At 61.9% G+C, this 16,880-nt stretch overlaps 4 protein-coding genes across 11 annotated transcripts; 2 read left to right on the forward strand and 2 right to left on the reverse strand.

The window, feature by feature from the left end:
• Window positions 1-47: 47 nt before the first annotated feature.
• FLAD1 (flavin adenine dinucleotide synthetase 1) lies at window positions 48-3,025 on the reverse strand. The gene is made up of 7 exons (XM_085082119.1): window positions 2,818-3,025; window positions 1,957-2,716; window positions 1,358-1,505; window positions 1,066-1,164; window positions 788-977; window positions 346-419; window positions 48-264 (listed from the first exon to the last, which is right to left on the reverse strand). The coding sequence occupies exons 1-7, from the start codon at window positions 2,977-2,979 to the stop codon at window positions 129-131; spliced, it is 1,569 nt and encodes a 522-aa protein (XP_084938245.1). The 5' UTR covers window positions 2,980-3,025; the 3' UTR covers window positions 48-128.
• Window positions 3,026-3,320: 295 nt separating this feature from the next.
• CKS1B (CDC28 protein kinase regulatory subunit 1B) lies at window positions 3,321-4,883 on the reverse strand. 3 transcript variants are annotated; one of them, XM_085082142.1, is made up of 3 exons: window positions 4,117-4,306; window positions 3,638-3,765; window positions 3,321-3,571 (listed from the first exon to the last, which is right to left on the reverse strand). In XM_085082142.1, the coding sequence occupies exons 1-3, from the start codon at window positions 4,173-4,175 to the stop codon at window positions 3,519-3,521; spliced, it is 240 nt and encodes a 79-aa protein (XP_084938268.1). In that variant the 5' UTR covers window positions 4,176-4,306; the 3' UTR covers window positions 3,321-3,518. The 3 variants fall into 3 exon arrangements, with proteins under 3 accessions (XP_084938268.1, XP_084938266.1, XP_084938267.1); XM_085082140.1 differs by lacking the exon at window positions 3,638-3,765 and having other exon boundaries at window positions 4,117-4,883; XM_085082141.1 differs by having other exon boundaries at window positions 3,321-3,765.
• SHC1 (SHC adaptor protein 1) lies at window positions 4,486-14,571 on the forward strand. Of its 5 annotated transcripts, XM_085082129.1 has the most exons (14): window positions 4,486-4,535; window positions 6,454-6,537; window positions 10,105-10,266; window positions 10,475-10,545; window positions 10,852-10,915; window positions 11,176-11,295; window positions 11,721-11,774; window positions 11,887-11,938; window positions 12,120-12,246; window positions 12,367-12,535; window positions 12,726-12,786; window positions 12,908-13,075; window positions 13,161-13,423; window positions 13,679-14,571. In XM_085082129.1, the coding sequence occupies exons 2-14, from the start codon at window positions 6,526-6,528 to the stop codon at window positions 13,805-13,807; spliced, it is 1,452 nt and encodes a 483-aa protein (XP_084938255.1). In that variant the 5' UTR covers window positions 4,486-4,535; window positions 6,454-6,525; the 3' UTR covers window positions 13,808-14,571. The 5 variants fall into 5 exon arrangements, with proteins under 5 accessions (XP_084938255.1, XP_084938253.1, XP_084938254.1 ...); XM_085082127.1 differs by lacking the exon at window positions 4,486-4,535 and having other exon boundaries at window positions 6,262-6,537; window positions 12,911-13,075; XM_085082128.1 differs by lacking the exon at window positions 4,486-4,535 and having other exon boundaries at window positions 6,460-6,537.
• Window positions 14,572-14,723: 152 nt separating this feature from the next.
• PYGO2 (pygopus family PHD finger 2) lies at window positions 14,724-16,781 on the forward strand. 2 transcript variants are annotated; one of them, XM_085082136.1, is made up of 3 exons: window positions 14,724-15,023; window positions 15,102-15,151; window positions 15,224-16,781. In XM_085082136.1, exons 1-3 carry the CDS (start codon window positions 14,900-14,902, stop codon window positions 16,298-16,300), a joined length of 1,251 nt encoding a protein of 416 aa, XP_084938262.1. In that variant the 5' UTR covers window positions 14,724-14,899; the 3' UTR covers window positions 16,301-16,781. The 2 variants fall into 2 exon arrangements, with proteins under 2 accessions (XP_084938262.1, XP_084938261.1); XM_085082135.1 differs by having other exon boundaries at window positions 14,724-15,151.
• Window positions 16,782-16,880: the final 99 nt, after the last annotated feature.

Consider the following 16,880-nt stretch of genomic DNA (forward strand, 5'->3'; position numbering starts at 1 on the left):
CAAGGCTCAATGAGGCCACGTGCCAGTGCAGTGCAGACTGCAGTGGGTTTGTTCAGTGCTGACAGGCAGCAACTTTATTCAGTGTCATTCCCGCCAGCATTCCAGTGGAGCCTCCTGGAGCCTGGCTTTCACTGGCGGGAGGTGCGCTCTTCTTCCTCATTTTCCAGCTCATAGGCAGGCCGATAGCTCTCCCGGCCCCGAGCATCAATATAGCGTAGTGCTGGGTTCTTCCGTGTGTTGGCCATGCTCCCCAGGGACGTGTAGCTGCAGGGGGAAGAGGCAGCTGCAGGAATGCATCCAGGGGCACTGGCTGCACATGTGATGAAGGCAGCACTGAGCACTCACCCCTTATCATAGAGGATACAGTAAGGAACAAAGAGCTTGCGCAGGAACTCCCAGATGTCCCGGTAGGTCCAGTCCTGCAGGCAGAATTGGGCAGGGATTGAGGCAGAGGTAACAGGCTGATTTCTTGCCCTACAGAGAAGCAAGCTGGACCTTCCTGGAGAGCACGTGGGAGAGCCAGATGGTCATCAGAGCACCACTGTCCCTCCCAGTGCCTCACCAAACATAGGAAAACCCCCCAGTAGGCAAGAATGAGCCCTACCCAACAGCACCAAGCAGCCTTGCTGCAGCAAGAGGCACCCACAGCTGCACAGTGGGGCAGCAGATACACTGGGAGAGCAGGAATCAAGATAGATGAATCACTGCTGGTTCCCAGCCCTGTTAGGTCCCCCTGCCAGGCCCCGTAGCAACAGTCCCAGCCCCAATCCAGGTGGAGGCCACATACCAGCAAGGGGTTCACCCGCATGTAAGGGGGCCAGTCAGGGTCTGTCACACACATGGGGGTCAGGGCGCGTGAGTAAGGGTCTGTCCGCCGCGTTCCCATCAGGACAGCCTCCAGCTGTGGCTGCTGCTCCTTCAGGTGGGCCAGAGCCTCCCGGATGGTGCCCTCCACAGTGCAGAGCTGGACGCTGTACCTGCATAGCCAGAGTGGGCAGCTGCCAGCGGGCTGCAAGCAACACTGCACACCCTCTGCCCAGGAGCCCACCCCACTCTGTTTCCTACCTCTGGACCGTTGCCTGAATGAACTGCTCCATTTCAGGGAATGGGGACACAATGCGAATGTAGAGCACCCGTAGCCTCTCCTGCCTCCTTGGGAACCTCCTGCAGAGAGACCCAGTGCAGCTGGACTCTGACCGATGGCAACTGGAGGCAAGGCAGCATCCAGTTCCCACCTGCTGGGCCCCAGGAATCCACTCATTCCCCCAGGGTGGAGCAAGCAAGAGCCCCAGAGCCCTGGCCAGGGTCTGCAGGACCCCTTAGCCTTGCCCCAGCCTGGAGCCCCGTGGGTGGGTACCTCTGCACAGCAGCATGGACGAGGTGCAGCAGGGCTGTGCAGTCCTTGCCCCCGTTGAAGCCCACGCAGAGCTGGACCAGGCTGTACTGGTCCAAAGCCTCCTCGATGGTTCTCAGGGCTGCTGCCACCTTCTGACCAAGGGCCGAGCCTGCCAGGACGGGACAGTTGGTGCCTGCCCAGGTCATGCTGTGTCGACATGGCCCCAGGGCCTATGGTACTTCCCCCTCTAGATATGTCTCTTATCCAAACACATAGCAGAGCCATTGCTGGCACCACAGCAAAAAGGTTGTTCAACCCAGCGGTCTGGGCCACAATGCTACAGGGATCATGAGAGCACTGGAGAACCGTGGCACTGCCACTACTACTGCACAACTGTGCTCTCAGACCCTGCCACCACCAGACCTAACTGGGGTTACAGGTCCCATTCCCACCTGTGTGGGATCAAGCCCACTGCAGCTGCAACACCCCTCAAGTCTCCCAGCACACCACAATAGGCAAGCTTTGCTCCCTGGCTGGTGTTCCCAATGCCTCAGCCCTTCTGGGCTGCACAGGGAAAGTGTGGAGGCACGGAACTGTGCTGCAGCACCTCTTCCCAGTACCTGACTCAGCCAGGCCATAAACTTCCTCAGCTGCTGGAGAGACACAGTCTGTCACCAACGGCACAGCTACACCCGGTGGCAGCTCCCTCATCAAGAAACAATATGCTTCCTCCAGGTCCTGCTCTGACTCTGAATCCAGGGTCAGCTTCACACGGTAGTAATTGCTGTCCCAGTCTGGGTAGGAGCCCAAGCTGACACGGCCCCGGAAGGCAGCGTCAGCACAGTCCAGCACGGGCGTGATGAGGATCTCATCGGCTGCCACATAGATCGTGCGGGAGTGGAAGCAAGTCTGTTCACTGCGAAAGAGGTGAGCAAGGCCATCCAGGGCACGCTCCATCAGTGCCGGGATACCAGGGAAGACGTAGACATTGCGCACACTGACTAGTGGGTACTTGAAGGTGTTACCCGTGTGCCCGTCCGTGCCATAGTTGAGGCGGGAGGACTCAGGGACACAAGCCAGCTTCATCTCAGGGCACTGTGCCTCCCTCTTGCCGAAGAACTTGTGTACCAGGGCCACCAGCTCGGGGTGGGGGACGACCCTCTCCCCAAAGGCCTTAGCTACGGCCTCGAAGGTCACATCGTCGTGCGTGGGGCCGATGCCGCCGGAAGTCAGCACGTAGGTGAAGCGGGCGGCAAAGGCGGCCACCTCACTGGCAATGGCCTCCACCTCATCGGGCACAACCGAGATCCGGGCGACCCTCACGCCAAGAGCACGCAGTCGCCGACACATGAAGAAGGAGTTTGTATCCTGAGTGTGGCCCTGGGGGGAACGGAGACGCCCATGACGGCGGGCTGCCCCGGCCGCAGGCGCAGACCCCAGCCCACCCCACCCCCGCAGCCTGGGCCCACCCCCGACCGCACCTTGAGGATCTCGTCGCCGATGATGATGATGCCGGCGGTGTTAGTGGAGGCCCGGGCCACTGCCGCCGGGCTCGAGGCGGCCATGGGGCGAGAGGCGGCGGCGCGCAGGAGTCCGCCCGCTCGCCCCGTACCCCGCAGTGCAGCCCGTAGTGCCCCCCACATGGACCCGTCCAGCCACCCCCGTAAACCGCGACACCGCCCCGCGCTTTCATGGGCGGCCAGCACGTCCGTCACGCGGCCTTGCCAGCACCTATTGGCCGAGAGGCGGGACCTGCGGGGACGGAACCATTGCGGAGGGGAGTAGATGGCGGCGCAGCTCCGCCTCCACGGCCGTGCCCGGTGGGCCGGGGCACGTGGGCCCCCCCTCTCCGATGGGCACTGGGCGATCCCCCCAGTCCCCAGGAAGCCCTCCTCGGGAACCCACGCAGGATAGGCTTCGCGGTACCGGGACACCCTCGCTGTCCACACCACCCCACCTCCTGCCGGCACTGCAGACAGACAGCTCCCAAACATCACTTTATTGAAGCTTTGGAGACCTCGCAACGGGAAAGGCCCCCGGAACCACGGCCGAGTCGCCAAAACGGCGCCCAGGCAGCATCGAGGGTCAGGGGGTGAAGTCCCCGAGGAACGCCGAGGAGAATGAGGAGGAAGGTGCTTTCTCAGTTTGGAAGGACCGGGAGCTTCGGCAGACCAGTGGCCACTCACTTTTCTGGCTTCTTGGGCAATGGCCGTCGGAAAAGCAGGATATGGGGCTCTGCAGGGCAAGAGAGGGGGTCAGGCCGGGCCCCCCGGGCGCCACCCGCCCCCCCGCGGGGCTCACCTGGCTCGTGGATCATGTAGTGGACCCAGCCCTGGCTCTGCTGCACCCCCAGGTTCCGCCACTCCGACTCCGACAGCAAGTGGGTCTTGGGCACCAGCTTGGCGATGTCCTTGGGCAGCATCACGTGCCTGCGCCCCCACACCCCTCAGTCAACACTGGGGCAACCCCCACAACCCCTCCTTCCCCAGGACAGAGATTTCCTACAGGGGAACTGTTAACGGGACCGGCACCATGACCCGATACAGAATCCGTACCGGCACCCCCTGTGTTATCGGGATAATTCCCCTCCTGCATCACTAGGGAGCCATGACTCGCCCACCACTCCTTTCCCCCTAGCGAGCTGTTAATAGCCTCTCTACCCTACCGTGTACCGTTATCGAGACATTTCTCTCCCCCACGCCCCTGCCGCGGTAAACCTTAACCGAGATCCCTCCATCCTGATCAAGCAGACGTTACCGGGACCCCTTCCCACTCCATACCGGTACTCAAACTCCTCATCATCGTACTTGTCCGAGTAGTAGATCTGTTTGTGCGCCATGACGGGCCCACGGTGCCCTCCCCGCGGCAGCCGTTGGCGCCCCCGCCCCCCGCGGCGCTTTCAAACACCGCCGCCCCACGCGCCCATTGGGTGGCACCGCCCCGAGGGCGGGGAGGAGCGGTTGCCCATTGGCCGACGCGAGCACGGTGGGGCGAGGCCGTGGCGCCGCTTCCCGCGGGTCGAACGCGGCTCACGATTGGCTGGTGGGTCACGTGATATGGGCGCAGCGGGACCGTGCCGGAGGGGCGCGGGCCGGAAGTGAGTGGTGGCGAGCGCGGCGCGGGGAGGGGGGAGAGGGGGCGCGCGAGCGCGGGATCGGCGGAGAGCGACCTGAGACCCGCGCGTGACCGATGGTGCCCGGTGAGCGTGTGCCGGCCGGAGTGGTGAGGGCGCGCACGGGGGGAGGAAATGGGGGTCTGCGCAGGGATCCAAGGCCAGGCCCCGCGATGCCCCCGCGGCCTCAGTGCCGTTGGATTGAGGCCGCATCGCTCGCCGCCGCTGCCTTCCGCAGAACGAGTGAGGGTCTTGCCGCAGCTACCCCCGAGACGCCGCCGCCGCTCCTGGTGCTGCGGGGGCCGGGCCGCCTTTCCTAGCTGCCTCGTTTGCCCAGCGTGCGGAAGCCTAGCCATGGGGCAGACGCGGACCATCCTACGTGCGGCCCGACGGGGGCTGGAGGAACCGGTGCCGTGCTGTGCTAAGGTCTCGGGGTGACCCACCCGACGTGGCGGCTGCTTGTGCGTGCCTGGGGCTCAGGCTCCCATCGTCCCAGCCAATGCTGGTGCGACACACTGGAAGGACACCAGCTCTAGAGGTGCTCCAGGGTCTGGGGAGAGCCCCGAGTCCCAGACTGGCATGACCTCCAGCAGGGATGGAGCACCGGCTGGGTTTGCAGGGTTCCTCAGCCTCTGCGGTGCTGGGGTCTGCCATCCTGCCTTCCGTGCTTCAGAGCACGGTTGAGTACCTGGAGCAGACGTGACTGTTGTGGACAGGGGTAGCTGTTCCCACTTGCAGGTCTGTGTCTGCTGTCCAGCAGTGTGTTGTGTCCATCTCTTGTAGGCTGTCTTTGTTTCTCTCCTTGAACATCTTAAATGGGGTCACCCCTACAGACTGTAGTCCACAAATCTGGGTTCCAAGGAAATGTGACCTGGGCCCTGCTTGCCACGTTGGCGCTACGGAAGTCTGTGGGCAAAGGACACTTCTCAGTGCTTCCCAGGGCTGCCCTGGTCTCAGCCTGTAACAGAGGGACTGAAGATGCCATCTCTTCCTGGCCAAGCAGGGCATAAGGATCCAGCCCCTGCCTCTTGGTGGGGGAATGCCATGGCTGGGCCACCTCCAGAGCTGTGCAGAGCAGTGTCCCATCCTCAGGAGGGACACCAGTGGGCTTCGGTGCGGCTGAACACCCTGGCTCTGGGTCCAGATGCTCCTTCCCTGCCACCAGCCTTGATCCCCGACATAAAAAGGGCCTGGTCACCACCTCTGCTGCAGGAGTCGATCTTCCCTGCCATTGCTGAGCATAGCCCTCCTTATCTTGCTGCCTTCCAAGCTAACCTCGACAGCTGGCACAGGCCCCAGATAAGGGTACAATTGCTGCCAGGCAGTAAATCATGTCTGCTGTCCTGCACTGCTCTGCTGGCCCAGCCTTGACTGCCTCAGCTGCAGGGTGGGAGTGAGAAGAGCAGCTCCACAGCTGCTGCAGCTTTGCTTGCCTGTTTTCCCCTCGCAGAGCTTCCTGCCTCTCCCAGCTCACCCTTTGTATTCTCTTTCCGTGACTCTGTCTTCACTGCTCACCTGAGAGGAAGGGACACAGCTCTGGGGGCTCTGAGTGTCATTTTGCATCAGAGTGCCAGCTGAGGGGGTGGAGCAAGGGGCAGCTCTGCCCTTCTGCGCTTCCTCCGCTCTCCCTCCTTGCATGTGGCTTTCCAGTACTGGTTTTTCAGCTGGGCAGGGATTTGCTCCGACACTTGTCTTGGGTCACAGAGTGACTCTTGGCCCCTGATACCATTTGCCAGTGTGGGCAGGGCCCAGGCAGGGCCAGGCTCAGCCTCGTATTCCTGTCCCAGCACATCCCACCTCCATTCTCTCTCCAATGGGAGGAAGGTGGCTTCCATGTCTCTCTCACCCCGTTTGTCAGCAGCATGTTGCACAGCATGTCAGCGGCCACAGCCCCATCCGCCTGTGGACAGCATGGAGGAGCAGGGTCTGCCTCTTGGTGCCATGGCTCCTGCCTCAGCAGGCTGGGACAGTGCTGGCTAACTCCCTGTTTGTCCCCGAACCGCAGGTTGGAGTGCCAGACGAGAGGGGCTGTGTGTCTCTGCTGCCTGCCCAGGGCCTGCCCTGCCCTCCGCCGGCGATGGAGTATGTGGTAAGGACTTCGGTGGAGGGCTAAGTGGCTTTGGTGGTGGATCCTGGCTGCCTCCTCTGCCTTCTGGGAGGGCTCCAGCCTCTTCCCTGGATGTCCACTGGCATCTTCTAACCCCTCTTCAGAATGGAGGAGAGGTTGCTTGCTGGAATGCATAGGTGTTGTGTGATGTGTGGGGGGAAAATCAGCTATTAGCTAGATTTGAGTGTTCTTTGCTTCGCCCCTGCCCTGGAGGTTCAGCATTGGCTGCAGTTGGACAGAGGGTCTCCTGCCCAGGGCAAGGTTTGTATGTGTGGCCGCCTGCACCTTGCTGTGATTTCTTACCAAACCACTAGCCTGTTCTGGCTCTCTGACTCAGCTCCCAGTTTTTTACCTGGGAGCATGTTGGTAGCAGGGCCCTGAGCGTCTCCTCTCTGCCTCTCTTCCTCACCCCAGGCTGTGTGTGAAGTCCCAGTCTCAGATGCCTGAAAGTAGTCTGCATCCCTCTGTTTCTCATGATGCAGTGTCTTTCTGTGGTGGCAGGGCACATGGAGTAGCTGGGCCAGGACATGTCCGCCGAACTGCTTGGGGGCAGCTGTTCCAGCTGCTTTGCTCGTACTCTGCTGTGGGGGCAGAAGCTCCTGCCATCTGCCCATCAAGAGGAAGGGCTGCAGCCTGTGGGATAGGACTTGGGGCTGCCTGTTCATGCAGGGCCAGTGCTCTGCGCCTTTGCATGCCTCCAGGTTTGCGTTCTGTAGTCAGAGTCCACTGGGAGGGGGCTCTGATTCCCCGGGGGTGAACTCTGGGGCTGCGAGGGGCTGAAATGATAGTACTTCTGGTCTCCCCGTGTTGGGAGCAGCAGTGCGTCTTGTCACAGGGTGTTGAGTGATGTGGGCGGACTGGCCTCAAAGTCTGAGAAAATCGGGAATTACTCTAGCTTATAAAAGCAGAGATGTGTCTGAGCAGGGGCTTCAGCTGTGAGGCTCATCAGCTCTTTGCTGCCTGGAGGTGATGGTTGCTCCAAGCCCTAGGATGGTGGGAAGGGGCCAAGGAGACACTCCTGCCCCCTTGCAATTCCCCCCTGCTCTTATCCTGGGGAAGTGTCAGGGCTTACAGAGCTGCCATGCTGGGCAACCCCAGGTCCACATCCACCAGTGACCAGCCTCTCATGGGCAAACCCCACTGTCCCGCAGCCACTTGATGCTGCCCAGCCAGGCTCCCGTGGCAGCAAGGCTGCACTGGCCCCTCACCAGGCCAGCAGCTTCCTGCCTCCCTGGCCCCAGGCTTCCTGCTTTTCTTTAGAGGAGTGGTGCTGTGGCCACAGGAAGGTCACAGCGTCAAACAGCCAGGGGCCCCTGATGGGGACGCTTTATGGGACAGCCAGCACAGGCTCTCTGCACCTGTGGGACCACCACAGCTGGGGGGGAGGGGGGGGGCCGGCATTTGCAGAGCTAGTGTGCAAGGAGATGCTCCAGTGACAGGCCCATTCTCATGTGCCACAGCCCCTTGCATAACGTAGGTGGTGATTTCCAGCCCTGTTCTGGCTTTCCTTTCCCTGTCCTCATGGCAGTGTGCCAGGCTTTGTGAAATGGGGCAGGCAGCTGCCAGCGCCGAGCAGTGCTGGGCAAAGGCTCCAAGCAGGGAGAGCCCTTTCATTGGCCTGGATTTACCCAGTTTTGGTTTGATGGCCAGTTTTGCAGAGCGCCTGGTGGTTGGTAAGTCTCTGGCCCGTAGTGTGCCAGGGGTTGGGTTCTGCCTGAAATCCTTGCCTCATCCCACAGGTAGCACAGACGGGAGAGCTCTTGTCTCTCAGTGGGACCAAGGCGGTGGAGGGCAGCACAGTAGGGCTGGCCCAAACTCCTGCTGGCATACAAGTGCGTCAAGGATAGGGGAACAGAGGAGACCTGCCTCTGAGCCCACTGATCCATAGGTGGAAGCTTTGCCCTCCTCTCCGAGGTTGAAGGGGCCAAGTTTTGCCCCCCCAGCATGCTCTCATCTCCTGCTAGCTCCGCCTGTGACCTTGATTTTTCTGCTCCAGATAAGCGCTGTGTCCCCACCCCTCGCCGGGAGCCCCTCCTGCTGTGCGCCCCAGCCCCAGGGCAGCCCCCGCCGCGGGCAGGGCCTGCCCCGCCGCATGTGAGTCAGCACAGCTCTTCCGATCAGTCGCAGCCCCTTCATTTCTTCTCCCGGGAGGAACAGCCGGAATGGAGGAAGCAGCAGCGGCACCGATTCGCTGCAGCCTCTCCTGCCGGCTCTCCACCTCGGCTGGGGGTTCGTGCTGAGCCTTGCCTCGCCCCGCGCACAGCCTACCTGTATCCTGCTCCTGGCCATCCTCCTCTTTGTCCCACCAGCCCTTCAAGCGAGATCTGTGCTCTCAAAGAACTGCATGTCGCTGTATTCCAGGAAGCTGCAAGCACCGGTGTCATCTCGGCATCGCTGCTCCCCCCAGCAGAGCCTGGCGAACCAACAGCGGCTGCTTACCACCGGCACGTGGGTTGCGTGGCGCTGGCTGCCACAGAAGGACCTTGTTCCCTCCTGGACAGTGCTCGGAGCGGGGCTGGGATGGGCTCGGATGCGCTCTGTGTTTGCTTTGTCTCCGGCCTTTAAATATTCATGCTTTTGATTTCCTAGTGGGCGGCGGCACAGGGGCTGGAGTGAGCTGCGGGGGAGGAGGGCGGCCGTGCTGAACCCAGCAGCAGGGCAGAGAGAGCTGGATCTGGCCCTGGATGAAGACAATGGGATTTGTTGCTGGCCCAGTGCTGGAATGGCATGAGCCTTGAGGTCCTCCAGACTGGGGACAGAGCATTCTGAGCTCCCCTCCCTGTGCCAGCGGCTCCGCGGGGTGTTGCTGCAGCCCCATTTCCTCCCTGCTGTGGCGTGTTGCTCTCAGTGTGAACGGATCTGCACATCCTTGCTGACGCCAATCACGATCGATTGGCTGTGCCAGCACGGTGCTGGGCAGCCCCTGGACCCGCTGCGCAGCGTCCCAGGCCCAGTTCTACCTGCCAGCCATGCCAGGCTGGCGTGGATCTAGCACAGAGCTTGGCCGAGGCTTCTGCTTGGGGGCAGCTTCCACGCAGCTGCAGGCACTCAGACTCTCTCTGGGGCCCCTGTGAGGCCCATCTGGGTGCATCCACCCCACTGCCACTCTGGACAGAGCAGCTCTGGCCCTTTCCACCTCTCTCCAGCATGGATCTCCTGCAAAAGAGCAAATACAGCCACCTGCGGAATGAGTCTGTCTCTTCTCTGGAGGAGGCCATGGGAGGTCTAGGAGTCCTGCCCTCCCCAGTGGAGGATGCGGGACTTTCAAGCATGCGGTCTCTGCCTGGTTCCCTGTCTTCCTCCTCCCTCAGCCATGCTGCACCTCTTGGCGAGCTCTCGCCTGAGTCAGAGGAGAGCCCTACCACCCTCTGCTCCTTCTTCCCAAAAATGGCCAACCTGAAGCTCTCCAATCCCGCCAGTCTGCTCAGCTTGCGGGGATCTTCAGCCGGCAGCAGCCCAGGGGAACCTGGTCCCTCTGGGATGCCAGCACTGGTGCCAAGGGTTGCTGCCAGTCCTGGCTCAGCGAGACCTGTCACTGTCTGTTCCCAGGATATGAACAAGCTGAGCTGTGGGAAGAAGACGCGGGTGGAAGGTGGCCAGCTGGGGGGTGATGAATGGACCCGCCACGGCAGCTTTGTCAATAAGCCGACCCGTGGCTGGCTGCATCCTGATGACAAGGTCATGGGCTCCGGGGTCTCCTACCATGTGCGGGTGAGTGCTGGGGAGAGTGGGAAGGGTCACTGTGGGGATCTGGGGGCCTCCTGGCATGCTTTTTGGGGGAGGGGGACAGGGTGGGTCAGTGGGATTCCCAGGGAAGTTACTGCTGCCAAGCTGGGGTGCTTGAGGCCCCAGCCTCCTCCTTGGCTGCACGGGGGGCAGACCCTATGGCTGGCCAAGCTCACCTTGCTCTCTTGCACAGTACATGGGCTGTGTGGAAGTGCTCCAGTCCATGAGGGCTCTGGATTTCAACACCAGGACACAGGTCACCAGGTGAGCTGTCTCTCCCCAGGAGCTGATCCTTTAGGGGAGGGATGAAGAAGTTGAGCCCTATGCAAGCCCCTGGTAGGGGGGCCCCTGTGGGGCTTTCAGTGGGAGCCAGGGGCTGCTGCAGCCAATCAAATACTAATACCAATGCACTTTTCCCACCCGAAGAGCTGCAGCTGGCACTACCTGAGAGCTTCTACTTTGTCACCCTGTCTCTTCTGTGCTGATCCCTGTGTCCTCAGTCCCATGGCTGGGTGGTCTTGGGGCAGGGCAGGCACTGGTGGGACTGACATCTCACTGTACTCCCTGCAGGGAGGCCATTGGACTAGTATGTGAGGCTGTGCCTGGTGCCAAGGGAGCTGTGAGGAGAAGGAAGGTAAGGCCAGGCTGGGGAGCTGCTGGGGGAATGTGCATGGCTGGTTTGGGCTCAGGGCCGAGGACCGTATCCCTGCTTGGCTGGCAGTGCTGTGCTGGTCAGCCGAGGGCTCTGATCTCCCACTGAAGCTTGGGCCAGGGCCAGTGGTGAGGACAAGGTGCCCATCTCTGCTGTGGAAGCAGTGGGATATGTCCTGTCCTCCTGCTGCTGGGTTGTCTGGTCTGGAGAGCCCCTTCTCCACGCTGCCATTTGCCTTGCAGCCCTGCAGCCGCTCTCTGAACTCCATCTTGGGCAAGAGCAACCTGAAGTTTGCAGGCATGCCCATCACCTTGACCATCTCCACCAGCAGCCTCAACCTCATGGCCTCAGACTGTAAGCAGGTGAGAGTGAGGAGGGGCTGGGCTGGCTTTGGACAAGCAGGAATTCCCATGTACCTCACCCCAGGTCTTGCTGGAGCAGGGGATGCCCCCAGCCTCCCAAAGGAATGCCTGAGTGGGCTGTGTGATCAGTGCCCACCTCCCACAGTCACTGGGGCTGAGGAGGTGGGAGGAATATCCCATTTGCTTTGTGGGATCTCTCCTGGAGACAGTGAGACCCAAGTCCCCTTGCCTGGGGCCAGATCACTTTGTTTTGATCCCACTCCCTGGTGATGTCCTAGTCCTTTCCCTGGCGGCCTGTGGCTCATAACCAGGGCTCCGGAGGCTTTTGAGCCCCCTTGGCAGGCCAGCCGTGGGAGGAGTGGGATCTGCCACCCCTGGGTGGCAAAGAATTCCTGGCTGTGCCCAACAAGCTCTCCACCTTGTAGATCATCGCCAACCACCACATGCAGTCCATATCCTTCGCGTCTGGGGGAGACCCGGTGAGTATGCAGGGTCCTGTCTAGGGGACTGGTGCCTCTCCTGCCCTCTCCCAAGGTCTCGGACCCAGTGCTCTCTAGCAGCCTTGTCTCACTGCTGCTGTTTCACCCACAGGACACAGCTGAATATGTTGCCTATGTTGCCAAAGACCCCGTCAATCAGAGAGGTGAGGGTGCTGCAACGGTCCTCAATGCCAAAGCCCCACTCTGGAGGTGTTTAGGATCAGCTCAGTGTAGGGGGGGAACTGGGTGACCCATAAGAAAGCTCTGGGGTGTGCAGGGCAGGCTCAGGGATGAAGAACCTTAGTGCTGGACTTCCGCAATCCCATACCACCGTTTTCTATCCAGCCTGCCATATCCTGGAGTGTCCTGAAGGCTTGGCACAGGATGTGATCAGCACCATCGGGCAGGCCTTCGAGCTGCGCTTCAAGCAGTACCTGAAGAATCCCCCAAAGCTGGTGACTCCCCATGACAGGTCAGGGCAGGGGTGTGAGGGGTGAGAAGGAGGAAGGTGGGAGGGTTTCTGAGATCAGTTTTGGAGACAGGATGTAGCTGTGGCTGCTGTCATGGGCTTATCTGTGCTGTGCCCTCCCAGGATGGCAGGGTTTGATGGCTCTGCCTGGGATGAAGAAGAGGAGGAACCAGTCCCAGATCACCAGTACTACAATGACTTCCCTGGCAAGGAGCCTCCCATTGGGGGTGTCGTGGACATGCGGCTGCAGGATGGGGCTGCTCAGACCCCCAGTCACTTGGGTGCCACACTGGTGAGGCTCTGGGCACATCCTCTTGGGGGACTCCCTCTTTTAAGGGAGATGTAGGGACCCTGACTGGGCCGTGGGTTCTGCTGAAGGTTATTCATGTCTCCCCGGCATCTCTGGCAGCCTGGGGTGTGGGGAGCAGGAAGGGGGATGAGCAGGAAAGGGTGTGGGGGCTCATCACTGCTTCTCCCTGCAGCCTGTTGGCCAGTCATCTGGTGGGGAGTATGACCCCCAGAAGCAGCACACTCCTGCCCAAGGTAATGTGATGGGTGTGGCGAGTCTCCATCCTCTTTCATGAAACCCAAGTGCTCTGGTGGTGGGCACTGGTCAGGGGGCAAAGGTGGGCTGAAGCCCTGCTGACCACAGTGCTCCTGGTAGCAGGAAGAGAGAAATACCCAGCTCCGGCAGGCACGTCTGGCCGCACAGACCTGTTTGATGACCCGTCTTATGTCAACGTGCAGAACATAGACAGGACACGCCAAGCTTTGGCTGCCAGCACCCCAGCCACAGCGAACGGCAGCACACAGAGGGACCTTTTTGACATGAGTAAGTGGAATGGTGGTTGCAGCCAGGGCAGTGGGTAGGTGGCTGTGGGGTTGGTCATGGTCTCCCTGTTCCTCTCTCCCTGCAGAGCCCTTTGAAGATGCCCTGCGTGTGCCGCCATCTGTGCCTGTGGGGCTGCCCCCTGCCCAGGTGGTGGCCTCCATGGAGGAGCAGCTGAGACGGGAGCCCTGGTACCATGGGAAGATGAACCGCAAGGAGGCTGAGAAGCTGCTGAAGGTGAATGGAGACTTTCTGGTGCGGGAGAGCACCACCACCCCAGGCCAGTATGTGCTGACTGGCTTGCAGGGTGGGCAGCCCAAGCATTTGCTGCTCGTCGATCCTGAGGGAGTGGTGAGTCCATGTAGGGGCCTGGGAATGAAGCTTGGGACAGCTGGGGGGGTCCTAGGGGTTGCCAGAGCATTGGGGCTCTGCACTGTTCATCAGGGGGCAACTCTGGACTGGCTTAGGGGATGGAGAGGGCTTGGTGAAGCATGGGTGTGAGACTGCAGCCCCAGGTCTGTGTGCAGCCCATGCCATGGAGGATGGCAGCTCTGGCTGCCCATGGGCACCAGCATCCTTGTGAGCACCCCTTCTCTGGCCCCCCAGGTGCGGACAAAAGATCATCGCTTTGAGAGCGTCAGCCACCTCATCAGCTACCACATGGACAATCACCTGCCTATCATTTCCGCCGGCAGCGAGATGTGCCTGCAGCAGCCAGTGGAGAGGAGATTATGAGCGCCTGGGGGCCCCAGTGTGCAGCACCCACAGTGCGCAGCCCCCCGGCCCTGTTCCATGCCCCAGGGAGCCCTCAGACTCTTCTAGGTGCTTTGCCCAGGACTGAGCATGGACTTGGCTGAGGACAGGGCCTCTCTCCTTTCACCACGTGGAGCTGGTGGCAGGGAGGGGCTTAGGCTGTGAGTGCCTGCAACCGTGGGGGATTGCCCCTGCCCCTCGAGCTCCAGCCTTTGCAAAGCAGCTCAGCTCCTACCAAAACTCAGCCTTGCTGTTGTGCCACGGCCATTCTTGTGCTCACCAGCACAGGCTCAGGGCTGGCAGGGCTGAGCCCTGCTGAGCCAAAGGCAGCCTGTCCTTATCTCTGGCCCCTGGGCCAAGGAGGGCGCCCATGGTGGGGCTCTGCTCCCCCAAGCACGAGGCCCTCGACTGTACCGAATCACTTTATGTGTTAACTCTGTGCCTTGACCCCGCAGGTCCCACACTCTTATGCAAGGGCAGGGGCTGGGGATAGAGCCTCCCCCTCGCTCCCAGCACCCTGTACCCCATCCATGACATGCTTGTGCTCCAGGGCAGGTGCCACCACATCCTCTTCCTGCCTGCCTGTCCTGGCTGGGCACGGCCAGCTCTTGCACCCCTGGAGCGGTGGCGGGAGGAACCCCCCTGCATGCACAGTGTAACTCCCCGCAAGCCAAAGTGCAGCCCCAGCCCCCTGGCCCCACTATACCAAAGGAACTGGCGGTTGTATTAAAGTTGGTATTTCTCTAGGCCCTGGCTGGTGTGAGCTGGGGGGGGGGAGGGGGTCACTGTGGGCGTGTGGCCCGCCCTGTGCTCCCCTACGGGCGCTACAGTTCATCCTTTTTCCTTCCCTTCCGCCTAGGCCCTCGTACGTGGTTTGTCTCGTCTGTTCCCCTCACCGTAACCCCCACCTCTATTACTCTGCACTTGGTTCGGTCCGACCGAGGGGTGGGGTGGGATTCTGCAGTGATTGATGCATCTAGCGTTCTTCGCCCTGCCCCTCGCGCGCTGTGATTGGCCCCGCGTGGGTTCCGTTTCCGGTTGGGCCATGGCGGCGACGCGCGCGCTGTGAGGGCTATGGCGGCCCCGCACGCAGAGAAGCTGGAGGCAGCTGTCCCGGCCCCGCCGCCCCCGCCGGGGCCCCCGCACCCCGCGGGTAGCGCTGCTGCTGGCGGGCCCGGCCGGAAGCAGGGGAAGGCAGGTGAGCTCGGGTGGACCGGGACCGGGGTGGGTGAGGGTCTCCCCGGCCCTGCTGACGCGGACTCGCTTGTCCCCGCAGGGCTGCAGATGAAGAGCCCCGAAAAGAAGCGGCGCAAGTCCAACACACAGGTAGGGCCAGGCTTGGGGCGGCGCGGGGGCCGGGGGCCCGCAACAACCCTGACCGCCACTTTCTCTCCGCAGGGCCCTGCCTATTCGCACCTCTCGGAGTTCGCCCCGCCACCCACCCCCATGGTGGACCACCTGGTGGCCTCCAATCCCTTCGAGGATGATTTCGGGGCCCCCAAGGTGGGGGCGGCCCCTGCCCCCTTCCTGGGCAGCCCCGTCCCCTTCGGCGGTTTCCGCGTGCAGGGTGGAATGTCGCCGCAGGTGCCCCCTGCCTACGGCGGAGGTCCCCAGCCCCTGCGGAGGCAGCCCCCGCCTTTCGCCCCCGGGCAGATGGGCCCGGCCTTTAGCATGCCCCCGCAGAATCCCAACTACGTGCAGCCGGGGGGCTTGACTTTCGCCGGGCAGCCCTTCAGCCAGCCCCTTGGACAACAGAACTTCAGCCCCCCTATGGGGCAGCTCATGCAGGGGCCTGTTGCGGGCTTCGGGCCCATGATGTCCCCAACCATGGGGCAGCCACCCCGGGGAGATCTGGGCGCCGGACCAGCCCTCAATCCCCCCGGGGGGCCAGCAGTGGCTCAGCGCTTCAGCCAGCCCAGCAACCTCTTTGGACAATCGCCCATGCAGCGTCCCGGGCAGAACATGCCACCCCTGCCCCCCACAGCCAGTCCCTTCCCTGGGGCCGATCCCACCTTCCCGGCCAGTGGCGAAGAGGGGGGCAAGAACCCTCCCCCCAGCACCTTTGCCCAGGAGCAGCACTCGGGCTCCCCTGCCACCGTCAATGGGGCACAGCCTGGTTTTGCTCCCAACAGTGCTGGCCGCAGTGCCAGCACCCCTGAGACCAACAGCCTCCCACTGCCACCCCCTGGCAAGGCTGCCAACACCTCAGGGCACCAGCCACCACCGGGGCTCGTGTACCCCTGCGGGGCCTGTCGCAACGAGGTGAACGATGACCAGGATGCTATCCTGTGTGAGGCCTCCTGCCAGAAGTGGTTCCACCGAGAGTGCACGGGCATGACCGAGAATGCCTATGGGCTGCTCACCACCGAGGCCTCTGCTGTCTGGGCCTGCGACTTCTGCCTCAAAACGAAGGAGATCCAGTCGGTCTACATCCGGGAGGGCATGGGACAGCTGGTGACTGCCACTGACGGCTGAGTCACCATTCAGCCATCATGTACAGCTTTCCCCACTGATTTAGGACCAAACCTCCATTTTTTGTCGCCCCACCCCCCCTGCCCGCCAGCTAGAGAAGCACAGGCATGCACTGGCTATGACTGCTCACCAGGCCCTGCCTGCCACTAGGACCCACCAGGGGATCCAGGATGGTGCTGGCCATGCCGTTGCCAGCCCTTTGCTGCAAGCAAGGCTCTGGCCCCAGTGCACCAGCTTTGTGAGGGTTGAGGCTTCCTGGTGCCCTGCAGCAACACTCCTAGTTAGGTCGTTGCCCATGCAGGGGGTTCCTCCTGGGCTGTGCAGTGGTCCTGGTGGCCCCCTCCACATTCACGGGGCAGTCCCGGTGCCCCCTGCTCTGGTGCTCGGGATGGTCCCGGTACCTGCTCCCCCACCCCACGTCCGTCCGTTTTAGCCAATCGTTAATGGAAATTTTTGTACCGTCGTTATAAAACTCTCAAACGCGCGTGTCGGTGTCTGTCCGAGGGAGGTGTTCGGGGATGTCAGTGTCTATCCGGTACCGGGACGGGGGGAGAGTGAGGGGAGCGTGGTTTGGGATGTCGTA

This window comes from Lichenostomus cassidix, chromosome 25, assembly GCF_008360975.1.
Source record: "Lichenostomus cassidix isolate B80296 chromosome 25, HeHo_3.0, whole genome shotgun sequence".
NCBI classification, from domain to species: Eukaryota; Metazoa; Chordata; class Aves; order Passeriformes; family Meliphagidae; genus Lichenostomus; species Lichenostomus cassidix.

What these genes read in the sequence shown, in the direction of transcription:
- FLAD1 (XM_085082119.1), bottom strand. Translation starts at nt 2,979, where the DNA reads ATGTGGGGGGCACTACGGGCTGCACTGCGGGGTACGGGGCGAGCGGGC. An exon ending in TCGGCGACGAGATCCTCAAG is followed by an intron (nt 2,717 to 2,817) that starts GTGCGGTCGGGG and finishes CGTTCCCCCCAG; the next exon opens with GGCCACACTCAGGATACAAA. An exon ending in ATTCAGGCAACGGTCCAGAG is followed by an intron (nt 978 to 1,065) that starts GTAGGAAACAGA and finishes CTGGCTATGCAG; the next exon opens with GTACAGCGTCCAGCTCTGCA.
- CKS1B (XM_085082140.1), bottom strand. Translation starts at nt 4,822, where the DNA reads ATGGTCCGCGTCTGCCCCATGGCTAGGCTTCCGCACGCTGGGCAAACG. An exon ending in GATGAGGAGTTTGAGTACCG is followed by an intron (nt 3,572 to 4,116) that starts GTATGGAGTGGG and finishes CTTGCCCTGCAG; the next exon opens with AGCCCCATATCCTGCTTTTC.
- SHC1 (XM_085082125.1), top strand. Translation starts at nt 9,703, where the DNA reads ATGGATCTCCTGCAAAAGAGCAAATACAGCCACCTGCGGAATGAGTCT. An exon ending in GAGGGACCTTTTTGACATGA is followed by an intron (nt 13,076 to 13,160) that starts GTAAGTGGAATG and finishes CTCTCCCTGCAG; the next exon opens with AGCCCTTTGAAGATGCCCTG. An exon ending in TCGTCGATCCTGAGGGAGTG is followed by an intron (nt 13,424 to 13,678) that starts GTGAGTCCATGT and finishes CTGGCCCCCCAG; the next exon opens with GTGCGGACAAAAGATCATCG.
- PYGO2 (XM_085082135.1), top strand. Translation starts at nt 14,900, where the DNA reads ATGGCGGCCCCGCACGCAGAGAAGCTGGAGGCAGCTGTCCCGGCCCCG. An exon ending in GGCGCAAGTCCAACACACAG is followed by an intron (nt 15,152 to 15,223) that starts GTAGGGCCAGGC and finishes TTCTCTCCGCAG; the next exon opens with GGCCCTGCCTATTCGCACCT.